Source organism: Mya arenaria, chromosome 1, assembly GCF_026914265.1.
Source record: "Mya arenaria isolate MELC-2E11 chromosome 1, ASM2691426v1".
Lineage (NCBI taxonomy): Eukaryota > Metazoa > Mollusca > Bivalvia > Myida > Myidae > Mya > Mya arenaria.
Window position 1 is genome coordinate 41,944,756 of NC_069122.1, and position 22,265 is coordinate 41,967,020.

At 38.5% G+C, this 22,265-nt stretch overlaps 1 protein-coding gene across 1 annotated transcript; it reads left to right on the top strand.

Moving 5' to 3' along the window:
* Positions 1–41: 41 nt before the first annotated feature.
* Positions 42–17,181, top strand: LOC128227180 (gamma-aminobutyric acid type B receptor subunit 2-like). The gene is made up of 9 exons (XM_052937459.1): positions 42–138; positions 790–876; positions 2,055–2,205; positions 2,847–2,961; positions 4,020–4,127; positions 4,435–4,557; positions 4,794–4,940; positions 15,569–15,757; positions 17,056–17,181. Exons 1-9 carry the CDS (start codon positions 42–44, stop codon positions 17,179–17,181), a joined length of 1,143 nt encoding a protein of 380 aa, XP_052793419.1.
* Positions 17,182–22,265: the final 5,084 nt, after the last annotated feature.

The window sequence follows — 22,265 nt, forward strand, 5'->3', positions numbered from 1 at the left end:
CATACGCCGACGGCGACATTAACGAAATCATATTCAACTGTATGGCCGACTCGTCACTCGTCGGAATATCTGGCCGCCTCTCATTCGCAGAAGGAGGCGCTGATCCTGACAAGAGTATGGTGGTACAACGCATACAAGGTACTTAGTAATTATGTTGATTTTCGCTTTAACGTCTACCGTATTAAATATAAGTATTATCCTTGTCCTAAGACATGCCTCAGTGATTCCATTAAATCAAATGACCAACTTATTTTACAGTTCATTCAAAACACTCGTATACTCATCAAAAGTTTTTAGCTAAAATTACCAAATGCCCTTTCCAAAGGAGTTTGTATCACGCCTCGGGGAAAACATTTCACATTTTGGCCGATAGACCAGTGAAAGCATCTTTATTACCCATAATGAAAGGGCCCAAACGACAATGAACTAGGGACACAAACATATAAACACCACATACACAAATACAAACACCACATACACAAATACAAAAACCATAAACAGACCAGACATTCATGAAAATAACTTCTTCTTTGTATATCTTGCTGTTTGAGTTTTAGGTCATCCGATTCAATTTAAAAAAAACAACGTCTGGATTCAAAATAAAAACAAATGTTTGCAGTATGCTTAATTTACGAAAATTTAATATTTTGAATAGTCACTGCAAAGAGTAAAACGCTTTATATTTACAATTATACTTGAATATCTGTTCCTACTTATAATACAATTCATCGTCGTTTGATCAATTACCTTTGTCTTAATGAAAAAATATCCTTCGACCATCTATTTCAGGAGGCCAAAGAGTGACAGTCGGCTATGTGACACGGAATACCAACACCAAGCGAAGTAACTGGTTTGACGGAGTGCTGAAATGGAAAGGCATGTCATTGTTGAACCTACCAGTATAATAGTCAACAAATACTAACATTTCTTTCACCAGTACAAGCAGTTTGAACTACTGACAGAACATAACATAAGCTTCAAAGATTCTTTTTCAAGTCTGTTTTGATTGTTATGCTTTGAACATACATCAATTGACTCTCTACGTTTCACGTATTATTGCCAGAGGCATCCTTCTGTTATGCGCTCAGTCTTTGCATATCTGGAAAGTGAAAATGTTTTTATTTTAAATAATTATTGTTAAACCTAGGTATGAAAATATAATTAATGTGAAATAAAAAGATTTGTTGAAAAAGTGCGTGTCCTACTAACACTTTTAAAACTTAGTTATAGCATTTCTACTCACCGTATAACATTTCTGATGGAATAATGAACATAAAATGGATGTAGTTCATACATTAAACAATAAACGAATTCATTCCAAGGGAATGATAGCGACCGCGGTAATAAATTCATTTAACTTCTTATAGTTACATGAGCTATAACCGACCCATATATTATCGTTGAAATTAACGTACGGTTTTCTTTTTACAAGTATGTTGATTTTGGATGCCTATTAATCCCAGATTATTTTGTGTCATTTTAAATTGTTAATGCTTTGAAAAGGTTTATGTAAATGTCATACTAAAATGTTACAAATAATTGTTATTATTAGAACGGTCAATTTACATAGAAGTACTAAGCTAGAAATTCCTGTTAAAATAATATCAATTGACTAAGGGGCATCCAAATGTAACATTATTGCTAATCGCTTGATGAGATGGCAAGTTGATTTGTACACTGAATATCTTAAAGAGAGCATTAGGTTTGACGTCATTACCAAATTACATTTTAAATATATTTGGCCACGTAGGCCAAAAATACTTCGTTTTGATTGCATTGTTTGATGTCATTTACTACATGTTAAACAATTATATCGCCCACATGCGGATGCGTGTAACTTTTTTCAGTTTAAAATCATTCTTACGTCATGGCTGTAGATAACTGTCCTTGTAATTACTCATTTGGTTTAAACAGCGCAATATTTATTTTGTAATATATATATTACAGTACATATAAAAGTATAGGAATGAGGAGAAAAGCTTATAACGAACCCCTTTACTCATTTGTATTAACAAGACGGCCCTTTAAAAAGAGTGTACACTTGTTCCTTTCAGACAACAAAATACCACGTGACTCGACATACGTGACCTACCGAGAGATCACCATCCCTCCAGTAATATACATAACCTTGTGCACCTTGGCAGCCTGTGGGATCATCCTGGCTCTCTCCTTGTTTGGGTTCAACATTGTGTTCAGGAACAACAAGTATTTTAAAACAATACACTATGTCTTGAAAATACGCAAGGATACAAATGTGTTAATTAAAACCTCAGTGGTAGGCACAATAGTCCAAAATTAAACAAAGATCCTGTTTAGATAAACACCGATAAACAGTCACTTCACGAGAGACCCACAGTGTAAAACACGTATTCATAAAAAACAGGTGTAACACTATTTCCTTTGCTCTAGAATGGACAATGAACAAGAGTTTAAGTCATAGAATTCCATGATGTCTAGTGTCAAGTACATACACACGCCAGCTAGTTTATTTCTTTACATTATGATCAACGTCAATATGTAATTTTATAAACATATATGTGGGCATTTTGGTTGTATTTAAAAATATGTATTTTTATGTATGGGAAAAAATCATGATATCGTTCTTTGAGATGTGTAATTTTATAAGAACATAACCATTTTAAAGAGCAATTCCAAAAAGTTTTGTAGTAAGTGAATTGTACATTGAAAAAGTGTAATATTTATTTGTATCTTCTAACGATCATGCGTGTTAAAACATGTAAAAGACCGTATATTCATAATTGTTTTAGTATCATTTTATATGATTAATTCAAGTAAATCTTACCTGTCAACCAGTAGTCGACATTTTGTTCATTCTTTTTTTCTAGAACAGTGAAGATGTCCTCCCCGAACATTAACAACGTGTTACTATTGGGATGTATGATGTGCTACTCAACTGTGTTTCTGAAACCGACAGAAACGACGCATGGATCTGTTTGCAAGGTGATGTTGTGGTCCGTTTTAGTTTGTCTGTGTGTCGGAGAAAAACAATGCAAACACATTATTCTTGCACATTACTTAAAACCAATTCAATATTTTCATTCAAACCTTGGTACATGCGATGCATGTGACAATTTTATATTTCTAGGGAGGACCATATTTCTGGAGATAATAATTTAAGCATTCGGCTTTGCCTCACGTTCAACTAAGAAACACAACGTACAAGTATTTGCGCTCTCTATGCGGCGCACTTGTATTACTTTTTAAAAATTCTGCTGGTTCTTATGATTATTGTAAATGTAAAATATGAATAGATCGTTTACATCGTTACACACATCATTTAATAATGAATAGTCCCAATCAAACCGATACCGTTCACATCGAATCTACAGTTTAGCTATGCGTAGGTAATGTGGCTTTATGCAGAGTTACGATACTTTTATGTTTATTTTTTAATGTATTTCTTGTCAAGAATACCATTTAGGGTAGTGTGAAGGATGATTGATTCTGTTCCACTTAAAGCATTGTCAATGAAATGTCACATACCGCCTCTGAAAATATGTGATCCCAAAATGTCACTCGAATGGAATTGACGCAATTTCTATTTAAGCTTTGTTTGCCATTTTATTTATAAACTTGCATTGCTCCGTGGGTATTTAATTCTTGTCTAAAGCAGCACTGTAGTTCTTTTTAAAGCATCCATGGATAAGTGTTATTTTAATTTTCAAATATCATTTTGATTTAACCACATGTAAAATGAAATTTTAATATATAGTATTGAAATTTACTGTGTATATTTGTAAAACAATTCAAACAACTAAGTCACAATTATGCACTAATAACTATAGGGATAAACCAATTAGTAAAACAAAAAAAGTAAATGCAGTTAAAATGTACAAGGTAAAGTCAAAACGACACATAATGAGAGACACAAACGTAGAAACTACTAAACATCCACGAATAAGTTGATGTTGGAATTGACGGGACTTTATTATAGTGTTTAATTTCTTTAACTTTGTTAATGTTTGGTACTGTAAGTTTATCCTTTTCTACTTGTTTAGGCTCGCGTCTGCCTCTTCTGTATCGGGTTTACAGTGACATTTGGTGCGTTATTCTCTAAAACATGGCGAGTCTACAGAATCTTCACCAACAAGAAACTTCTTAGAATGGTAAGAGTTTTAATCATCATCTAAATGGTATTGTATTGCAACTACTCAAAAAGCATGGACAGCTTCTTATTTTTAAAGACTCGTTATACCTTCCTTTCAATTGTTAAGAATTTGACAAAATCTACTTTTAACAAGAAACACTCTGACCACTTTCGTTTCCATCTGACTCAGGTGTCAACATTATTAAACCACATTTTTATCCGCATCTATTATTCAGTTTCGACTTAGTTCACTTATACTTGCTAAATTACCCCTAAACCATCCTTATAAAACACATTTACTCAACACTTGTTCAAAACATTTCCAGACAATTAAAGACTACCAACTTCTTGCAATAATCGGTGTCCTAGTTGCTGTGATGACCGGCGTCCTTATTGCATGGGAGGCAGTTGAGCCTCATTCACTAGTTGTGCAGTACCTGGAAAAAGAGGTGACCGTCGTGTAATACTTTGCAATCTCTAATATTGTAATTATTATGACATATATTGAAATTAAAACAACAGGGACATGCACATTATAATATTTAGTTAGCACAACATATAAAAAAAACTAACTAACAACATAAACAGCAAAGACATTTTCAGCATAAGCGAAATACTGATTAATTAGCTTCATATACCCAGCGTCAAGATGCAGACATGAGAACTGATTTTATTTTTGTTTCAGGTACATATGGATGAAAACGACGCCGAAATTCGACCGTTTGTGCGCATGTGCAGGTCTGATTATTCGGCGTACTTCGGCTGGTCCGTCTACATTATAGAGGGCGCACTTCTGTCGTTTGGAGCATTCCTTGCCTGGGAAACACGACACGTAATGTCTTCTTTTACAATGCCTTCTCATGTTTAAAGCATGACCCAAACACTTTCTGAGAGTTGATAGGTAGGGCCGATTCTTAAAACAAAGAAAAAATCATGTGAGGTGGGCGCTAAACCATAAATGTGCATTTCATAATTTCTGACCCATATCTGACCCCATTTGTAATGTAGCACTAGTACCTTTAATACAGCCAAACGCAGTACAAATCAGTTTTCTTACCCTTATATAAGAAATAAACCAGTTTTGTGTTATGTATAATACATATAATTTACCATTACAACATCCGTTACATTATTATTTGTTAATAAGTCAGTTTACTAGATATGCTATACATGACGTCCATATTCTGCAATTACGATGGCAAGTCTTCGTTGAAACTTGCTTATGTCACCAGTACTACAAATGGCACACAATTATTTTTTGATAAAAGCTTTTAGTTTATATTCGAAGATAGTTTCTGGTATGTATACCTTGTTTCTAATATATCAGCAAAGCAAACACTCTCAAGTGAGATCATATCGGGAAAGTGGGATCGCCATTCACAATGTGTCTGCAATTAAATGATGTCAGTAAATTAGTTTAGATTGCCTTCGCAATGCTCCTTTGCAATATTGGCAAATAATATCCTTCAAATCACTCATGTAACGACATTTGTAAATCGTGTCTGCATTGTCATCATCATTCTCAAATAGAAAGACCCTATTATTCCCGGCTACCCAGACTGCAACTATTTCAACGTGCAAGGATTTCTCAGTGTAATAGTTTGTGTTTTTAGTTTTACAATATCATCTTGTTTTCCTGGGCATTAAAATGGGCTTCGTCTAAAAGCCATACATTTTCAACAATGTGGCTTTTTGCAATCATTCATTTTGCAAATGACTGTCTGCTTGTAATGCCCTTACGTTTCAAATGATGAATGTCATGGAAACAGTGTATGGTGTGTGCTTTGAAGCATTCTTACTATTTATAAACATTATAAAACACGGCTAGAACTTGTAGAGATGCTTATGTCAATTACCAACCGAATAACCGACCTGTCAGGTTTAACATTGCATAGTCTTCATCTGTTTCATGCACTCCTTATTTTAACATGGATCGTAGACGTCAAAGGTTGTTAGGCAGCCGGTCTGTCGTCTTCCGACCCTGTATCTTCAAACCTTTCAATATTTTGGACTATCTGTTTCTTGTTCAATTTCACTAAATCTGGACACTTATTTTCGAGGACAGCTATAATGAAACACCCTGTTGACATGAGTCGGGTATCATTAAGGCGCATTTTCCGACCATAAACTTGAGCTGGATGTTAAGGAGACACAATGTTAGTCCTCACTTATGAGTCGAGGTTAAATCAGGTGCAATTTACGACCATACGTATGTGCCCGGTGTCAAGGAGACGCCAATTAAGACCATACGTATGTGCCCGGTGTCAAAGGGACGCCAACTAAGACCATACGTATGTGTTCGGTGTCAAGGAGACGCCAACTAAGACCATACGTATGTACCCGGTGTCAAGGAGACGCCAACTAAGACCATACGTATTAGATGTGTCCGGTGTCAAGGAGACGCTAATTAAGACCATACGTATAAGTTCGGTGTCAGGGAGGTGCCATCTTAGACCATATATAATAGTCAGGTGTCAAGAAGGTGCCATCTTAGACCATACGTATGTGTTCGGTGTCAAGGGGACGCCAATTAAGACCATACGTATAAGTCCGGTGTTAAGGAGGTGCCATCTTAGTCCATATGTATTAGTCCGATGTCAAAGAGGTGCCATCTTAGACCATATGTATTGGTCGGGTGTCGAGGAGGTGCCATCTTAAACCATATGTATTTGTCGCGTGTCAAGGAGGTGCCATCTTAGACCATATATATTAGTCGGATGTCAAGGAGGTGCCATCTTAGACCATATGTATTAGTTGGGTGTCAAGGAGTTGCCATCTAAGACCATATGTATTAGTCGGTTGTCAAGGAGGTGCCATCTTAGTCCATATGTATTAGTTGGGTGTCAAGGAGGTGCTAGTCGGGTGTCAAGGAAGTGCCATCTTAGTCCATACGTATTAGTCGGGTGTCAAGGAGGTGCCATCTTAGTCCATATGTATTAGTTGGGTGTCAAGGAGGTGCCATCTTAGTCCATATGTATTTGTCGGGTGTCAAGGAGTTGCCATCTTAGACCATATGTATAAGTCGGGTGTCAAGGAGCTGCCATCTTAGTCCATATGTATTAGTTGGGTGTCAAGGAGGTGCCATCTTAGTCCATATGTATTTGTCGGGTGTCAAGGAGGTGCCATCTTAGACCATATGTATAAGTCGGGTGTCAAGGAGCTGCCATCTTAAACCATACGTATTATTCGGGTGTCAAGGAGTTGCCATCTTAGACCATACGTATTAGTCGGGTGTCAAGGAGGTGCCATCTTAGTCCATATGTATCAGTTGGGTGTCAAGGAGGTGCTAGTCGGGTGTCAAGGAGGTGCCATCTTAGACCATACGTTTTAGTCGGGTGTCAAGGATGTGCTATCTTAGTCCATACGTATTTGTCGGGTGTCAATGAGTTGCCATCTTAGTCCATACGTATTAGTCGGATGTCAAGAAGGTGCCATCTTAGACCAGGTGCCATCTTAGACCATATGTATTAGTCGGGTGTCAAGGAGGTGCCATCTTAGTCCATATGTATTAGTCGGGTGTCAAGGAGGTGCCATCTTAGTCCATACGTATTAGTCGGGTGTCAAGGAGGTGCCATCTTAGTCCATACGTATTAGTCGGGTGTCAAGGAGTTGCCATCTTAGACCATACGTATTAGTCGGGTGTCAAGGAGGTGCCATCTTAGACCATACGTATTAGTTCTATGTCAAAGAGGTGCCATCTTAGACCATACGTTTTAGTCGGATATCAAGGAGTTGCCATCTTAGACCATACGTATTAGTCGGGTGCCAAGGAGGTGCCATCTTAGACCATATGTATTGGTCGGGTGTCAAGGAGGTGCCATTTTAGACCATACGTATTAGTCGGGTGTCAAGGAGGTGCCATCTTAGACCATATGTATTAGTCGGGTGTCAAGGAATTGCCATCCTAGACCATACGTATTAGTCGGATGTCAAGGAGGTGCCATCTTAGTCCATACGTATTAGTCGGGTGTCAAGGAGGTGGTATCTTAGACCATACGTATTAGTCGGGTGTCAAGGAGTTGCCATCTTAGTCCATACGTATTAGTCGGATGTAAAGGAGGTGCCATCTTAGACCATATGTATTAGTCGGGTGCCAAGGAGGTGCCATCTTAGTCCATATCTATTGGTCGGGTGTCAAGGAGGTGCCATCTTAGACCATACGTATTAGTCGGGTGTCAAGGAGTTGCCATATTTAACCATACGTATTAGTCGGATGTCAAGGAGATGCCATCTTAGACCATATGTATTAGTCGGGTGTCAAGGAGGTGCCATCTTAGACCATACGTATTAGTCGGGTGTCAAGGAGGTGCCATCTTAGTCCATATGTATTAGTCGGATGTCAAGGAGTTGCCATCTTAGACCATATGTATTAGTCGGGTGTCAAGGAGGTGCCATCTTAGACCATACGTATTAGTCCGGTGTCAAGGAAGTGCCATCTTAGTCCATACGTATTAGTCGGGTGTCAAGGAGGTGCCATCTTAGTCCATTTGTATTAGTTGGGTGTCTAGGAGGTGCCATCTTATTCCATATCTATTTGTCGGGTGTCAAGGAGGTGCCATCTTAGACCATATGTATAAGTCGGGTGTCAAGGAGCTGCCATCTTAGTCCATATGTATTAGTCGGGTGTCAAGGAGTTGCCATCTTAGACCATACGTATTAGTCGGGTGTTAAAGAGGTGCCATCTTAGTCCATATGTATTAGTTAGGTGTTAAAGAGGTGCTAGTCGGTTGTCAAGGAGGTGCTATCTTAGTCCATACGTATTAGTCGGGTGTCAATGAGTTGCCATCTTAGTCCATACGTATTAGTCGGATGTCAAGAAGGTGCCATCTTAGACCAGGTGCCATCTTAGACCATATGTATTAGTCGGGTGTCAAGGAGGTGCCATCTTAGTCCATATGTATTAGTCGGGTGTCAAGGAAGTGCCATCTAAGACCATACGTATTAGTCGGGTGTCAAGGAGGTGCCATCTTAGTCCATACGTATTAGTCGGGTGTCAAGGAGGTGCCACCTTAGTCCATACGTATTAGTTGGGTGTCAATAAGGCGCCATCTTAGTCCATACGTATTTGTCGGATGTCAAGAAGATGCCATCTTAGACCAGGTGTCCTCTTAGACCATATGTATTAGTCGGGTTTTAAGAAGGTGCCATCTTAGTCCATACGTATTAGTCGGGTGTCAAGGAGGTGCCATCTTAGTCTATATGTATTAGTCGGGTGTCAAAGAGGTGCCATCTTAGTCCATATGTATTAGTCGGGTGTCAAGGAAGTGCCATCTTAGACCATATGTATTAGTCGGGTGTCAAGGAGTTGCCATCTTAGACCATACGTATTAGTCGGGTGTAAAGGAGGTGCCATCTTAGACCATATGTATTAGTCGGGTGTCAAGGAGGTGCAATCTTAGACCATACGTATTAGTCGGGTGTCAAGGAGTTGCCATCTTAGTCCATACGTATTAGTCGGATGTAAAGGAGGTGCCATCTTAGACCATATGTATTAGTCGGGTGCCAAGGAGGTGCCATCTTAGTCCATATCTATTGGTCGGGTGTCAAGGAGGTGCCATCTTAGACCATACGTATTAGTCGGGTGTCAAGGAGGTGCCATCTTAGACCATACGTATTAGTCGGATGTCAAGGAGGTGCCATCTTAGACCATATGTATTAGTCGGGTGTCAAGGAGTTGCCATCTTAGACCATACGTATTAGTCGGGTGTCAAGGAGGTGCCATCTAAGACCATATGTATTAGTCGGGTGTCAAGGAGTTGCCATCTTAGACCATACGTATTAGTCGGATGTCAAGGAGGTGCCAACTTAGTCCATACGTATTAGTCGGGTGTCAAGGAGGTGCCATCTTAGTCCATACGTATTAGTCGGGTGTCAAGGAGGTGCCATCTTAGACCATACGTATTAGTCGGGTGTCAAGGAGTTGCCATCTTAGTCCATACGTATTAGTCGGGTGTCAATGAGTTGCCATCTTAGACCATACGTATTAGTCGGGTGTCAAGGAGGTGCCATCTTAGACCATACGTATTAGTCGGATGTCAAAGAGGTGCCATCTTAGACCATACGTATTAGTCGGATATCAAGGAGTTGCCATCTTAGACCATACGTATTAGTCGGGTGCCAAGGAGGTGCCATCTTAGACCATATGTATTGGTCGGGTGTCAAGGAGGTGCCATCTTAGACCATACGTATTAGTCGGGTGTCAAGGAGGTGCCATCTTAGACCATATGTATTAGTCGGGTGTCAAGGAGTTGCCATCCTAGACCATACGTATTAGTCGGATGTCAAGGAGGTGCCATCTTAGTCCATACGTATTAGTCGGGTGTCAAGGAGGTGGTATCTTAGACCATACGTATAAGTCGGGTGTCAAGGAGTTGCCATCTTAGTCCATACGTATTAGTCGGATGTAAAGGAGGTGCCATCTTAGACCATATGTATTAGTCGGGTGCCAAGGAGGTGCCATCTTAGTCCATATCTATTGGTCGGGTGTCAAGGAGGTGCCATCTTAGACCATACGTATTAGTCGGGTGTCAAGGAGTTGCCATCTTAAACCATACGTATTAATCGGATGTCAAGGAGATGCCATCTTAGACCATATGTATTAGTCGGGTGTCAAGGAGGTGCCATCTTAGACCATACGTATTAGTCGGGTGTCAAGGAGGTGCCATCTTAGTCCATATGTATTAGTCGTATGTCAAGGAGTTGCCATCTTAGACCATATGTATTAGTCGGGTGTCAAGGAGGTGCCATCTTAGACCATATGTATTAGTCGGGTGTCAAGGAAGTGCCATCTTAGTCCATACGTATTAGTCGGGTGTCAAGGAGGTGCCATCTTAGTCCATTTGTATTAGTTGGGTGTCAAGGAGGTGCCATCTTAGTCCATATGTATTTGTCGGGTGTCAAGGAGGTGCCATCTTAGACCATATGTATAAGTCGGGTGTCAAGGAGCTGCCATCTTAGTCCATATGTATTAGTCGGGTGTCAAGGAGTTGCCATCTTAGACCATACGTATTAGTCGGGTGTTAAAGAGGTGCCATCTTAGTCCATATGTATTAGTTGGGTGTTAAAGAGGTGCTAGTCGGTTGTCAAGGAGGTGCTATCTTAGTCCATACGTATTAGTCGGGTGTCAATGAGTTGCCATCTTAGTCCATACGTATTAGTCGGATGTCAAGAAGGTGCCATCTTAGACCAGGTGCCATCTTAGACCATATGTATTAGTCGGGTGTCAAGGAGGTGCCATCTTAGTCCATATGTATTTGTCGGGTGTCAAGGAAGTGCCATCTTAGACCATACGTATTAGTCGGGTGTCAAGGAGGTGCCATCTTAGTCCATACGTATTAGTCGGGTGTCAAGGAGGTGCCATCTTAGTCCATACGTATTAGTTGGGTGTCAAGAAGGCGCCATCTTAGTCCATACGTATTTGTCGGATGTCAAGAAGATGCCATCTTAGACCAGGTGTCATCTTAGACCATATGTATTAGTCGGGTTTTAAGAAGGTGCCATCTTAGTCCATACGTATTAGTCGGGTGTCAAGGAGGTGCCATCTTAGTCCATATGTATTAGTCGGGTGACAAAGAGGTGCCATCTTAGTCCATATGTATTAGTCGGGTGTCAAGGAAGTGCCATCTTAGACCATATGTATTAGTCGGGTGTCAAGGAGTTGCCATCTTAGACCATACGTATTAGTCGGGTGTAAAGGAGGTGCCATCTTAGACCATATGTATTAGTCGGGTGTCAAGGAGGTGCCATCTTAGACCATACGTATTAGTCGGGTGTCAAGGAGTTGCCATCTTAGTCCATACGTATTAGTCGGATGTAAAGGAGGTGCCATCTTAGACCATATGTATTAGTCGGGTGCCAAGGAGGTGCCATCTTAGTCCCTATCTATTAGTCGGGTGTCAAGGAGGTGCCATCTTAGACCATACGTATTAGTCGGGTGTCAAGGAAGTGCCATCTTAGACCATATGTATTAGTCGGGTGTCAAGGAGTTGCCATCTTAGACCATACGTATTAGTCGGATGTCAAGGAGGTGCCATCTTAGTCCATACTTATTAGTCGGGTGTCAAGGAGGTGCCATCTTAGACCATACGTATTAGTCGGGTGTCAAGGAGGTGCCATCTTAGTCCATACGTATTAGTCGGGTGTCAAGGAGGTGCCATCTTAGACCATACGTATTAGTCGGGTGTCAAGGAGGTGCCATCTTAGACCATACGTATTAGTCGGATGTCAAGGAGGTGCCATCTTAGACCATACGTATTAGTCGGATGTCAAGGAGTTGCCATCTTAGACCATACGTATTAGTCGGGTGTCAAGGAGGTGCCATCTTAGACCATACGTATTAGTCGGGTGTCAAGGAGGTGCCATCTTAGTCCATACGTATTAGTTGGGTGTCAAGGAGGTGCCATCTTAGACCAGACGTATTAGTCGGGTGTCAAGGAGTTGCCATCTAAGTCCATACGTATTAGTCGGATGTAAAGGAGGTGCCATCTTAGACCATATGTATTAGTCGGGTGCCAAGGAGGTGCCATCTTAGTCCATATATATTGGTCGGGTGTCAAGGAGGTGCCATCTTAGACCATACGTATTAGTCGGGTGTCAAGGAGTTGCCATCTTAAACCATACGTATTAGTCGGATGTCAAGGAGGTGCCATCTTAGACCATATGTATTAATCGGGTGTCAAGGAGGTGCCATCTTAGACCATATGTATTAGTCGGGTGTCAAGGAGGTGCCATCTTAGTCCATATGTATTAGTCGGATGTCAAGGAGTTGCCATCTTAGACCATACGTATTAGTCGGATGTCAAGGAGGTGCCATCTTAGACCATATGTATTAGTCGGGTGTCAAGGAGGTGCCATCTTAGTCCATATATATTAGTCGGGTGTCAAGGAGGTGCCATCTTAGTCCATACGTATTAGTCGGGTGTCATGGAGGTGCCATCTTAGTTTATATGTATTAGTCGGGTGTCAAGGAGGTGCCATCTTAGACCATACGTATAAGTCCGGTGTCAAGGAGGTGCCATTTAAGACCATGTATATAAGTCGGGTATCCAGGAAGCATTTTTATAGAACGTACAAATAGGTTAGGAGTAAATGATATGCCATTTAAGAAAATATGTATGAGTCGGGTGTCGAGGATGCAACATCTTAGAACATAACAGCAAACAAAGACCATGCTCTGCGCCAATGAGTATCTGTATTATATGTGTCATGAACTATAATTGATAAATCCAGGTCTGAAACAGTTATTTTGATATAACTGAGTTATATCAATTACTTAGTAAAGGGAATGTAGGCTTTGCCAGTATGGGGCATTAATTGATTTATTAGTATTTGTGTTCAATGGGAGAAATTATTGTATCTTTAAAGCTTTGCACGAGTTGTACGTTAAAGGAATTAGCTTTTTGAAAAGAAAAGCTATTAGGATAATTAAAAGTGATTTAAAATTGGTTCGTATAGGTCACACAATTTGTAGCTACATAGAATAAAATAAGTTCCCCGGTTCCTCAGCTGGTACAAGACAGTTTAAAGACGGAGTATAATTACTCGGGGTTGACAGCGGTATTTACTTAAAGAAGCCCGGCCGGCCGGAACTTAGACCACGTTCCGAGGCCGGGCTCCCCGGGTTGGACACGCAAACGTGACGGCTATTTCAAACGGTACCTCGTTTGGCCCGATCGGACTGCCGTCGGCGGAGATATGGGCAGGCAAAGTTTCGACCGGGCTAGCATATCAGCTTTGTATTGCAGAGATGGTTTGGGACGCAAACAATTTCTTATGATAGTCATTTTTTATAAACCAGCTCGTTGTATGTTAATGGAAAGGTTATAATTGTTTAAATTAATTGTTAAAATAATATTTTACATATAACTGACATCGAATAGAAATACTTTTAAAAACAAACTACAAATGATGGTGTTTTTAATTGAAATACTTTCAATAACAAACCCACCTCTTGCAAGTTAACCGGATCTTGGTAATACATATATATTTGTTTCAGGTGTATACCGCAGCGAGAGTTCTTTTTTACACCTAATGCCCCCCCACCCCCCAAAAAAAGAAGAAAAAAAAGCGGGGAGACATATTGTTTTTGTTCTAATTATCTGGGGGGGGGGGCGTCTGTCCTTCCGTCTTTCCACCACCAATTGTGTCCGCTCTAGATCTCTTGAACCGCTTGAAATTTTTCCCCATATTTCGACTACGTGAAGAGCGCATGTTACAACCAGCATATGACTATATTGTGTGTTCGCTCTATATCTCTTGAACCGCTTTAAGGATTTTACAACTTGCAACAAATAATCACCATATTGAGATGATGTGCCGAGGGCACATTATTACACGACATTATTTCTTTGGTCTAGTCCAGTTCAGTATATGTTTTATTTCGAAATGTGTCTTCTCTCTGGTGTATAACATATTTTACGTATTTTTGAAAATGACGTGATTTTGCCCTAACAATTTAGCGTCATATATATATCAAACATTTATTTTAAAAATAAGTAAAAACTTCTTTTTTTGGCAAAAAAGTGTCATGAGATATAAATTTCATAATTAGAAAATATAACATGAGTCGTCATTCAAGGTGATATTTATTAATTAAACGAATCATTAAGGGTCGGCCACAATGCAAACGTCGATCGAAGGACCAAAATTTAAAATGTTTAAAAACATCCACTATTTTCCATTATGTTTTTGAATAACTTTTTTATTTGAAACGATATCATCAAGAACTCTCAAGACAGTTTTGATTAGGTAGTCTGGGGCATTTTGACACAAAAACAAAGTAATAATGTCGACAGACTTTTCCGAAAGAATGTGAATGCTTTTTGATCCCAAATCTGTTAAAATCTTCTTATGTAAATTTGTTCAACTCCTTGCTACCCAAAAACAGGTCACCAAGAATGTATGTTTTACTCCTTAAAATGATCGTTCCTCAAAACTAAATAAAACATGAACATTTAAAACGTTTTATTTTTTTACCTTCCCTACCCACATTTGCACTGTGGAAGGCCCTTAAATAATGGAAACGACCCATGTCTTATTTATACCAATTGCAGTATACAAGATAAATAAATTTCGTATTAAACAACAATGGATGTGAGAAACTATATCTATTATACGCTCTCAGATGGTAAAAGGGGTAAACAAAGACACAAAATTGATATTAATTAAACAGTTTTCACGTCTAAATCAAACGTCAGCACGCACAGGGCTGGGATAAAATTTCAACGACGTCATTTCTTAAATGATGTTACTATCGCATACAATTTGGCGCGATTTCTTTTACAACCTGCAATTAAATGCTTAATTAAAGTGGCTCCACCACTTGTGAAATATGGCGTTGGTGCTCACGCAGTGAAAAACATAAGCTCAGCAATTTGTGGTGTGTATATTAATTCGTTAGCAGTTTGGCATTCCAAACATGGGACCTTTGTTATTCGGGTCTAACATTTTGTAAAATTTCAGGTAAAGATCGAGGCCCTGAACGACTCCTACCAGATTGGCCTCTGTCTGTACAACGTGGTCGTCCTGAGCGCGGTTGGCCTCACCTTGTCTCTTCTCCTGGAGAATGAGGTTGTCATGCTTTATGGGATCACGTCCGGATGTCTCATCATTGGCACTACAGTCACACAGCTCGTGGTGTTTCTACCAAAGGTGAGCGATATCATTGGCACTACAGTCACACAGCTCGTGGTGTTTCTACCAAAGGTGAGCGATATCATTGGCACTACAGTCACACAGCTCGTGGTGTTTCTACATTGGAACTACAGTCACACAGCTCGTGGTGTTTCTACCAAAGGTAAGCGATATCATTGGAACTACAGTCACACAGCTCGTGGTGTTTCTACCAAAGGTAAGCGATATCATTGGAACTACAGTCACACAGCTCGTGGTGTTTCTACCAAAGGTAAGCGATATCATTGGAACTACAGTCACACAGCTCGTGGTGTTTCTACCAAAGTTGAGCGATATCATTGGAACTACAGTCACACAGCTCGTGGGGTTTCTACCAAAGGTGAGCGATATCAATGGAACTACAGTCACACAGCACGTGGTGTTTCTACCAAAGGTGAGCGATATCATTGGAACTACAGTCACAAAGCTCGTGGTGTTTCTACCAAAGGTGAGCGATATCATTGGAACTACAGTCACACAGATCGTGGTGTTTCTACCAAAGGTAAGCGATATCATTGGAACTACAGTAACACAGCTCGTGGTGTTTCTACCAAAGGTAAGCGATATCATTGGAACTACAGAAACACAGCTCGTGGTGTTTCTACCAAAGGTAAGCGATATCATTGAAACTACAGTCACACAGCTCGTGGTGTTTCTACCAAAGGTAAGCGATATCATTGGAACTACAGTCACACAGCTCGTGGTGTTTCTACCAAAGGTAAGCGATATCATTGGATAACGGCTGACATTAACATAGCCATTGAATTATATTTTTTCAGAATTCGATCATTCTTTGTTTTCTTGTTAGGAAGATAACTGATTATTCATTCAATTATTAATTCGTTCAAATTGGTATCTGATGTTCCACGTTGTATTCTTAATGGAAAGAATTTTGTGAAGTTGTATTATTGTCTGTAAATAAGCGAAAGCTATTTGTCAGGCACTTAAGATGACCATAAATATCCCATCCCATTCACTTCACGAACGTTTGACAAGTGGAGTTGAATTTGTATAGAGATAACTTTTATAATCGAATGTCAGTATCTTATTAAGATGAGCATAAGAATAATAAAGTTTTTAGTAAATTATTCCCCGTAATTGTATAACCAATTCCAAAAATTGGTGAAGTATGTGGGCTTGGTAATCACATATACTTCACAAATGTATAGCAATACCACCTGGCTGTCGACTATGTCACATGTTTCGTTTAAGCATGTTGATTGTTTCAAAATAGCCTGCTATCAAACTGAAAATTAAAACATTTATGATTGTTTCAGATACATGCCGTTCACTCAAAGGTGGAAATCGAAGTACAAAATACCGGCATGTCCGCATCGAATACCAGATCGAGGTCGGCAACTAACACTAAGAGTGGGGATGACCATGCCTCGGATAACAAGTAGAAGTAACACACAATGACTAGTCTAGAAACAACGGTTGAACGGGCATTTCAATTAATCATTAAGGAACAGGATACCAGGACTAGCCGGGCGGTTAATGACCATAACGAGTAAAAGAAACACAAATTGACTATTTTAGAAACGAATGTTCGTCGAGCATTTTATTTAATAATTTTGGGAGAGGATAACACGATTAGCATGTCGGATAATGGCCTTACCTCGGATAACCAGTAGAAGAAAAAGCATGGACAACTTCAAAAACAAACATTTAGGGCATTTCATTTAAACATGAAAGCAACGAATTTCACGACTAGCAGGGCGGATAATGGCCTAATGTCTGATAATCTGTAGAATTTACAAACATTAACTTCGTTTAATACTTATGTGAAAACCTACAGAAACAAGCTCGGTAGTAAAATGTTTAAACATTAACCCGGTTTAATGGCACTGGGTTAAACGTCAAAGACATAGAACACAATATCAAAAAATCACAAACAAGAAACATGAAAGAACAGCACAAAACTCTACAAACATCACAGTGCATACATACTATATATAAAAAAAACTAAGTATGTTTATCAAGGATTGTTAGGTAAAACAAACGTTGGTCGGGCATTTAATTTAATTATTCTGGAATCGAATAACACATATAGTATAGCGGTGAATAACCATACCACAAACAAAACTAGTAAAAGGAACAAAACTGGACCACTTTAAAACTCAAAAGTTTGTCTGGCATTTAATTTAATTATTATTTAATTGGGATATCAAAACTAGTATAATTGTTGAATATTACCAAACCTTGGATAATCAGGAAAACAAACACACACCGTTCTAAAACTGATAGTACGACTAGCATGGCGGACAATGGCCATACTTCGGATTAACAGTAGAAGAAATAAATATGGCCTACTTTAAAAAAAAGTTCTACTCGGATATTTGATTCAATCATTATGTCACCGATTAACACGACTAGTATGGCAGATAATGATCGTACCTCGGATAATAACGAAATCAAACACACATTATTATAGATCCGATAGTACGACTAGCGAAACGGATAATGACCATACCTCCAAAAAGCAAGAAAACAAACGCACATTATCTAAGATCAGAATGCACGACTACCAAAGAGAATACATAATAGTTACCTCGGCTAACCAGGAAAACAAGAATATTATATTAGATTCGATAGTACAACTAGTTGAGCGGATAATGACCATACCTCGGATAACCAGGCGTAATAACAAACATAGACTGCTTTAAAACTCAGACTGTATGTAGTACGTCTTTAGTATAACCTGTTACCCATGCGGACCTTTGCAATATGCCTGATTCATACTGCGAGTATGTACAATAGCCAAAACAATGTCGACAACACTATAGATCACAAGCTCTGAGATATTCAGATCAAGCGGAAAGAATAAACTTGTATTTTTCAAGAATCAAAACATATCTTGATAGCTGGAAACGAGTTAAACATGGAACACAACATGCTTTAAGTACAACGTTAATGAATTTGTTTGTGCTATATATCTCTAAAGTGAGTTTAGTGTCAACGACATTCAACTATTTCACACATTTCCATATCACTCGCGTGCTTGCTTATCGTGATAGTGACTTTCTTTGTACGAGTATTGTAATTAGAATTGCTGTGTGTGTGTCTTTCTGTGGTGACAGTATGTGTTGTCTGTTGGTTAAGTTTGTACCTTTGACTATATGTGACAAAAACTCCAAAACATCTAGCATCAAGAATGTTGCTTCAAAGCACTTTCTATGTATTCAAAAAAATAATACAAAACTCACAAAACTACGTCCACGTAGCATACGTTAACCGACAAAGGACTCAACCATTAAAACTCAGGGCCCGCATTCTCAAAGCATCATATTGATTTTGATTTTTTGAAAAAAGTGAAGATTTAGTTAAACAAATCTAATATAACTATTATAATGTAAACTACAGTGAAAATCTCAGTAGTCAAGTATTATTGAATATCCTTAAAACAAATCATATCTCCTTCTAAATTATCAGCTATAAATTTCTATCACTATGAGTTCTTACCAGTTGATGTTTTCATGATGCAAACCCTTGCTCAAAGTATTTTGAGCAAAAAGAGATCAGCATCGAAACAATTCGTCGAAATTCACACAGAAACTTGTGTCTTGTAGTTGTTGAACTGCATGCCCTAAATACATGGTGCCGGTTATTTGCTTTTCTAATGGTGTGTATTTGTTGTATTGAAACTATTACGACACTCATTGCATAAAAGAAATAGTTTTACTTTGACAACATATATAAATAAACTTGTTTTGTAAAAGTTACGTTATAATCTAGCATGTAAATTACGCTTACCTTATTCTGCGATTATCCATTATCAACATCCACTGAAAGAACCTAAATTCTCCAGCAAATTATTTGGTGATAACTTAGTTTGCAAAACAAATGCATTCGTTACAATAGTATCCCTTCAGATTGAATTGATCAAAAAGGCAAATTAACAAACGGTTAAAATATACTAAAGATAAAATAAATTAAGCGAAATATTAAGGAGCCCCTATTGCTTCCTGAACTCTTTCAATATTTTTTTCCTCTAGTGATCTGATCTTGATCAACACATTTACTCTCCTAAAAGGTGTTCGGAAAAAAACGTCAAACGGTGCTTGGGTTGTGCGCCAAGTGTTGGATGCGTCACATCATAACCTATTGTGGCTAATGTTTGTCCATCCCTGCCCTTGTTGTTATTTGTGTACTGTATTTATATTTAATATATTGCTGCATTGTTTAATTGACTAGTTGTATTGTTAGTTGACCTAGATCCATATAAATAGACTGTTGTTCCCTTTTTGGTGATTTTAATGCATTAATCAGGATTTGCGTAGAGTGTTATAGAATTTTCTATTCATTGAATGCATAGAAGTTTTAGAATCAACAAGAATCGAGAAGATTTGAGAGAACTTTCTTAAGGATGTTTTGTGCTTGGGTAAACTTAAAGATTCTAAATATATCTGAAATATTGGATTTAGTTTAGTTATTCTATGAGCATAACGTTTCAACCTTTTGAGGGAATTATTTTGAAAATACTGTTGGATTTAAAATGTGAGCATGCAGTGTGTTCAATATTCAATATGGATTTCATCATGGGTACATTCAAAATACCAGGAACAAAGAAGATATTTTATGAATGTTTTCATATTATTTATTCTAAGTATCTAAATTTAAGCATTACTTCTTGAAATTCTTTTGTAAAACTGTTCGTAAATAAATGCTGTTGTTATTTAAAGTTTGTTGCTGGTTTGTTTTAAAGGTCGTTACATGGTAAACATTGTATTATGATATCCTCTAGGCATATTTCTGTATCCAGAAGGCGTCTCTCTCTAAACAAAAACACTTTTTATCAAAGTTATGCATATAAAACATAAATCGTATAAAATTATGTCAACTTTGATAAATATCTTTTGATATCGCTTCTATTAAAGGAAGGTAGAAGAAATACACAGTCGAACCCCGTTGGCTCGAATTCGAAGGACCGGCGAATTAACTTCGAGCCTCGGAAAATTCGAGTCAAGCGGGAAGGCTTACCTTCAGTATGAATAAATCGGTCCTTCAATGCAGTTCGAGCCAACGAGGAATTCGAGTCAAGCGGAAAGGCTTACCATCAGTATGAATAAATCGATCCTTTTCATTCAGTTCGAGCCAACGATAAATTCGAGCCAAGCGAGCCAACGGGAAGTCTTGAGCTCCTTCCCCTAACACTATCGTTATCGGTACTGTATGGAATATCAGTAAGCAGGGAACCAGTCTAGCCAATGTGGATCTACTGTAGTAAAATATTATTATTTCATCAGCAAAATAAAGTTATAATTGCCTCTGTCATTACTTGTGGACTTGAACAGAAATGTCTCCGAGTCAGGCTACTGCATCACGGCGGGACAACAGTAATATATATTTAAATATATGACATGGCGAGTTAAATCATATTGTAGATTACATGCTGAAGATTTCTTTTTCTCATACATGTATATTTTCTTTCGGTTAGAAATAACGAATACACTAACCTGTCTACACCTGCACCGCCGAGGGACGACCACTACACAGCGATGCCTTTTACCAAACAGCATTCATTGTATAGATGTAGAACCATGATATTAAAGTTTAAAACGAATTACATATTTACATACTTTTTAACGTTGAAAAGAATAAATATTGAGATGAAATTCTGCAACGTCACAACATAAACAGTAGAATATAAAAACAATTTGCCAAATGGTTACGTCACATTTGTTTTGATGACGTTATGATGTTATATTTCATTTAGCTATAAGTGAATACATTGGTTATATTCTAAACATCTTAAAGAATGTCTTAATGAGGTAATAAATTGTTTTATTCTTATGATGTTATTGAAAGATATAAAACTACTATACCAAACACAGATTGATCATAATGATAAACCGAAATGCAGGAATTATACCTATTAGGAAGATGTCTGTTTCGGAAAACTTATTGACAAATATGCGAAGCGACATATTCCCTGACTCTTTTTTTGAAATAGAGCATTGTGTTATTACACATGTGTCAAATAAAAAAACCCATAATGGTTCAATTTGACCGGAATCAATGTGTTTTACGTGATAAAAACTTTTCAGCTCAAGTAATGAGTAGTGAATGTTTGTCATAGTGTTCAAAATATTTATTTTTGTCGTAGTCCTTATACTTTGATTCACTCGAGCACATGAAAGAAACTCAATACAATACCGAACCTGTACAAGATCCTGTTACAAGACACAACAATGAATTCCAAACAGTTACTAAAGCATATTTATACTCCCTCACGGGCTTTGCCCATTCGGCGAGTGTTCCATTAAGAGTGTTAGTCATTTTAGGCTTTTGGAGCATAGTGCACAAACAGACTGCAACCCTGGTTAGAGCTACCCTCGGTCAATAACGTGTACCAGTGTACAGCACTTTCACACGGGACCCCCATTTAACGTCCCTCCCGGAAGACGATTAGTATTTTTTAGTGATGCGACGGGGAATCGATCCTGCGACCCCTGGATTAATAGTCAAGTGTGTTACCACTAAACCA

Coding starts and splice junctions, on each gene's coding strand:
- LOC128227180 (XM_052937459.1), top strand. CDS start 42: ATGGCCGACTCGTCACTCGTCGGAATATCTGGCCGCCTCTCATTCGCA. Junction 877..2,054: donor CGGAGTGCTGAAATGGAAAG/GCATGTCATTGT, acceptor TGTTCCTTTCAG/ACAACAAAATACCACGTGAC. Junction 4,941..15,568: donor TTGCCTGGGAAACACGACAC/GTAATGTCTTCT, acceptor GTAAAATTTCAG/GTAAAGATCGAGGCCCTGAA.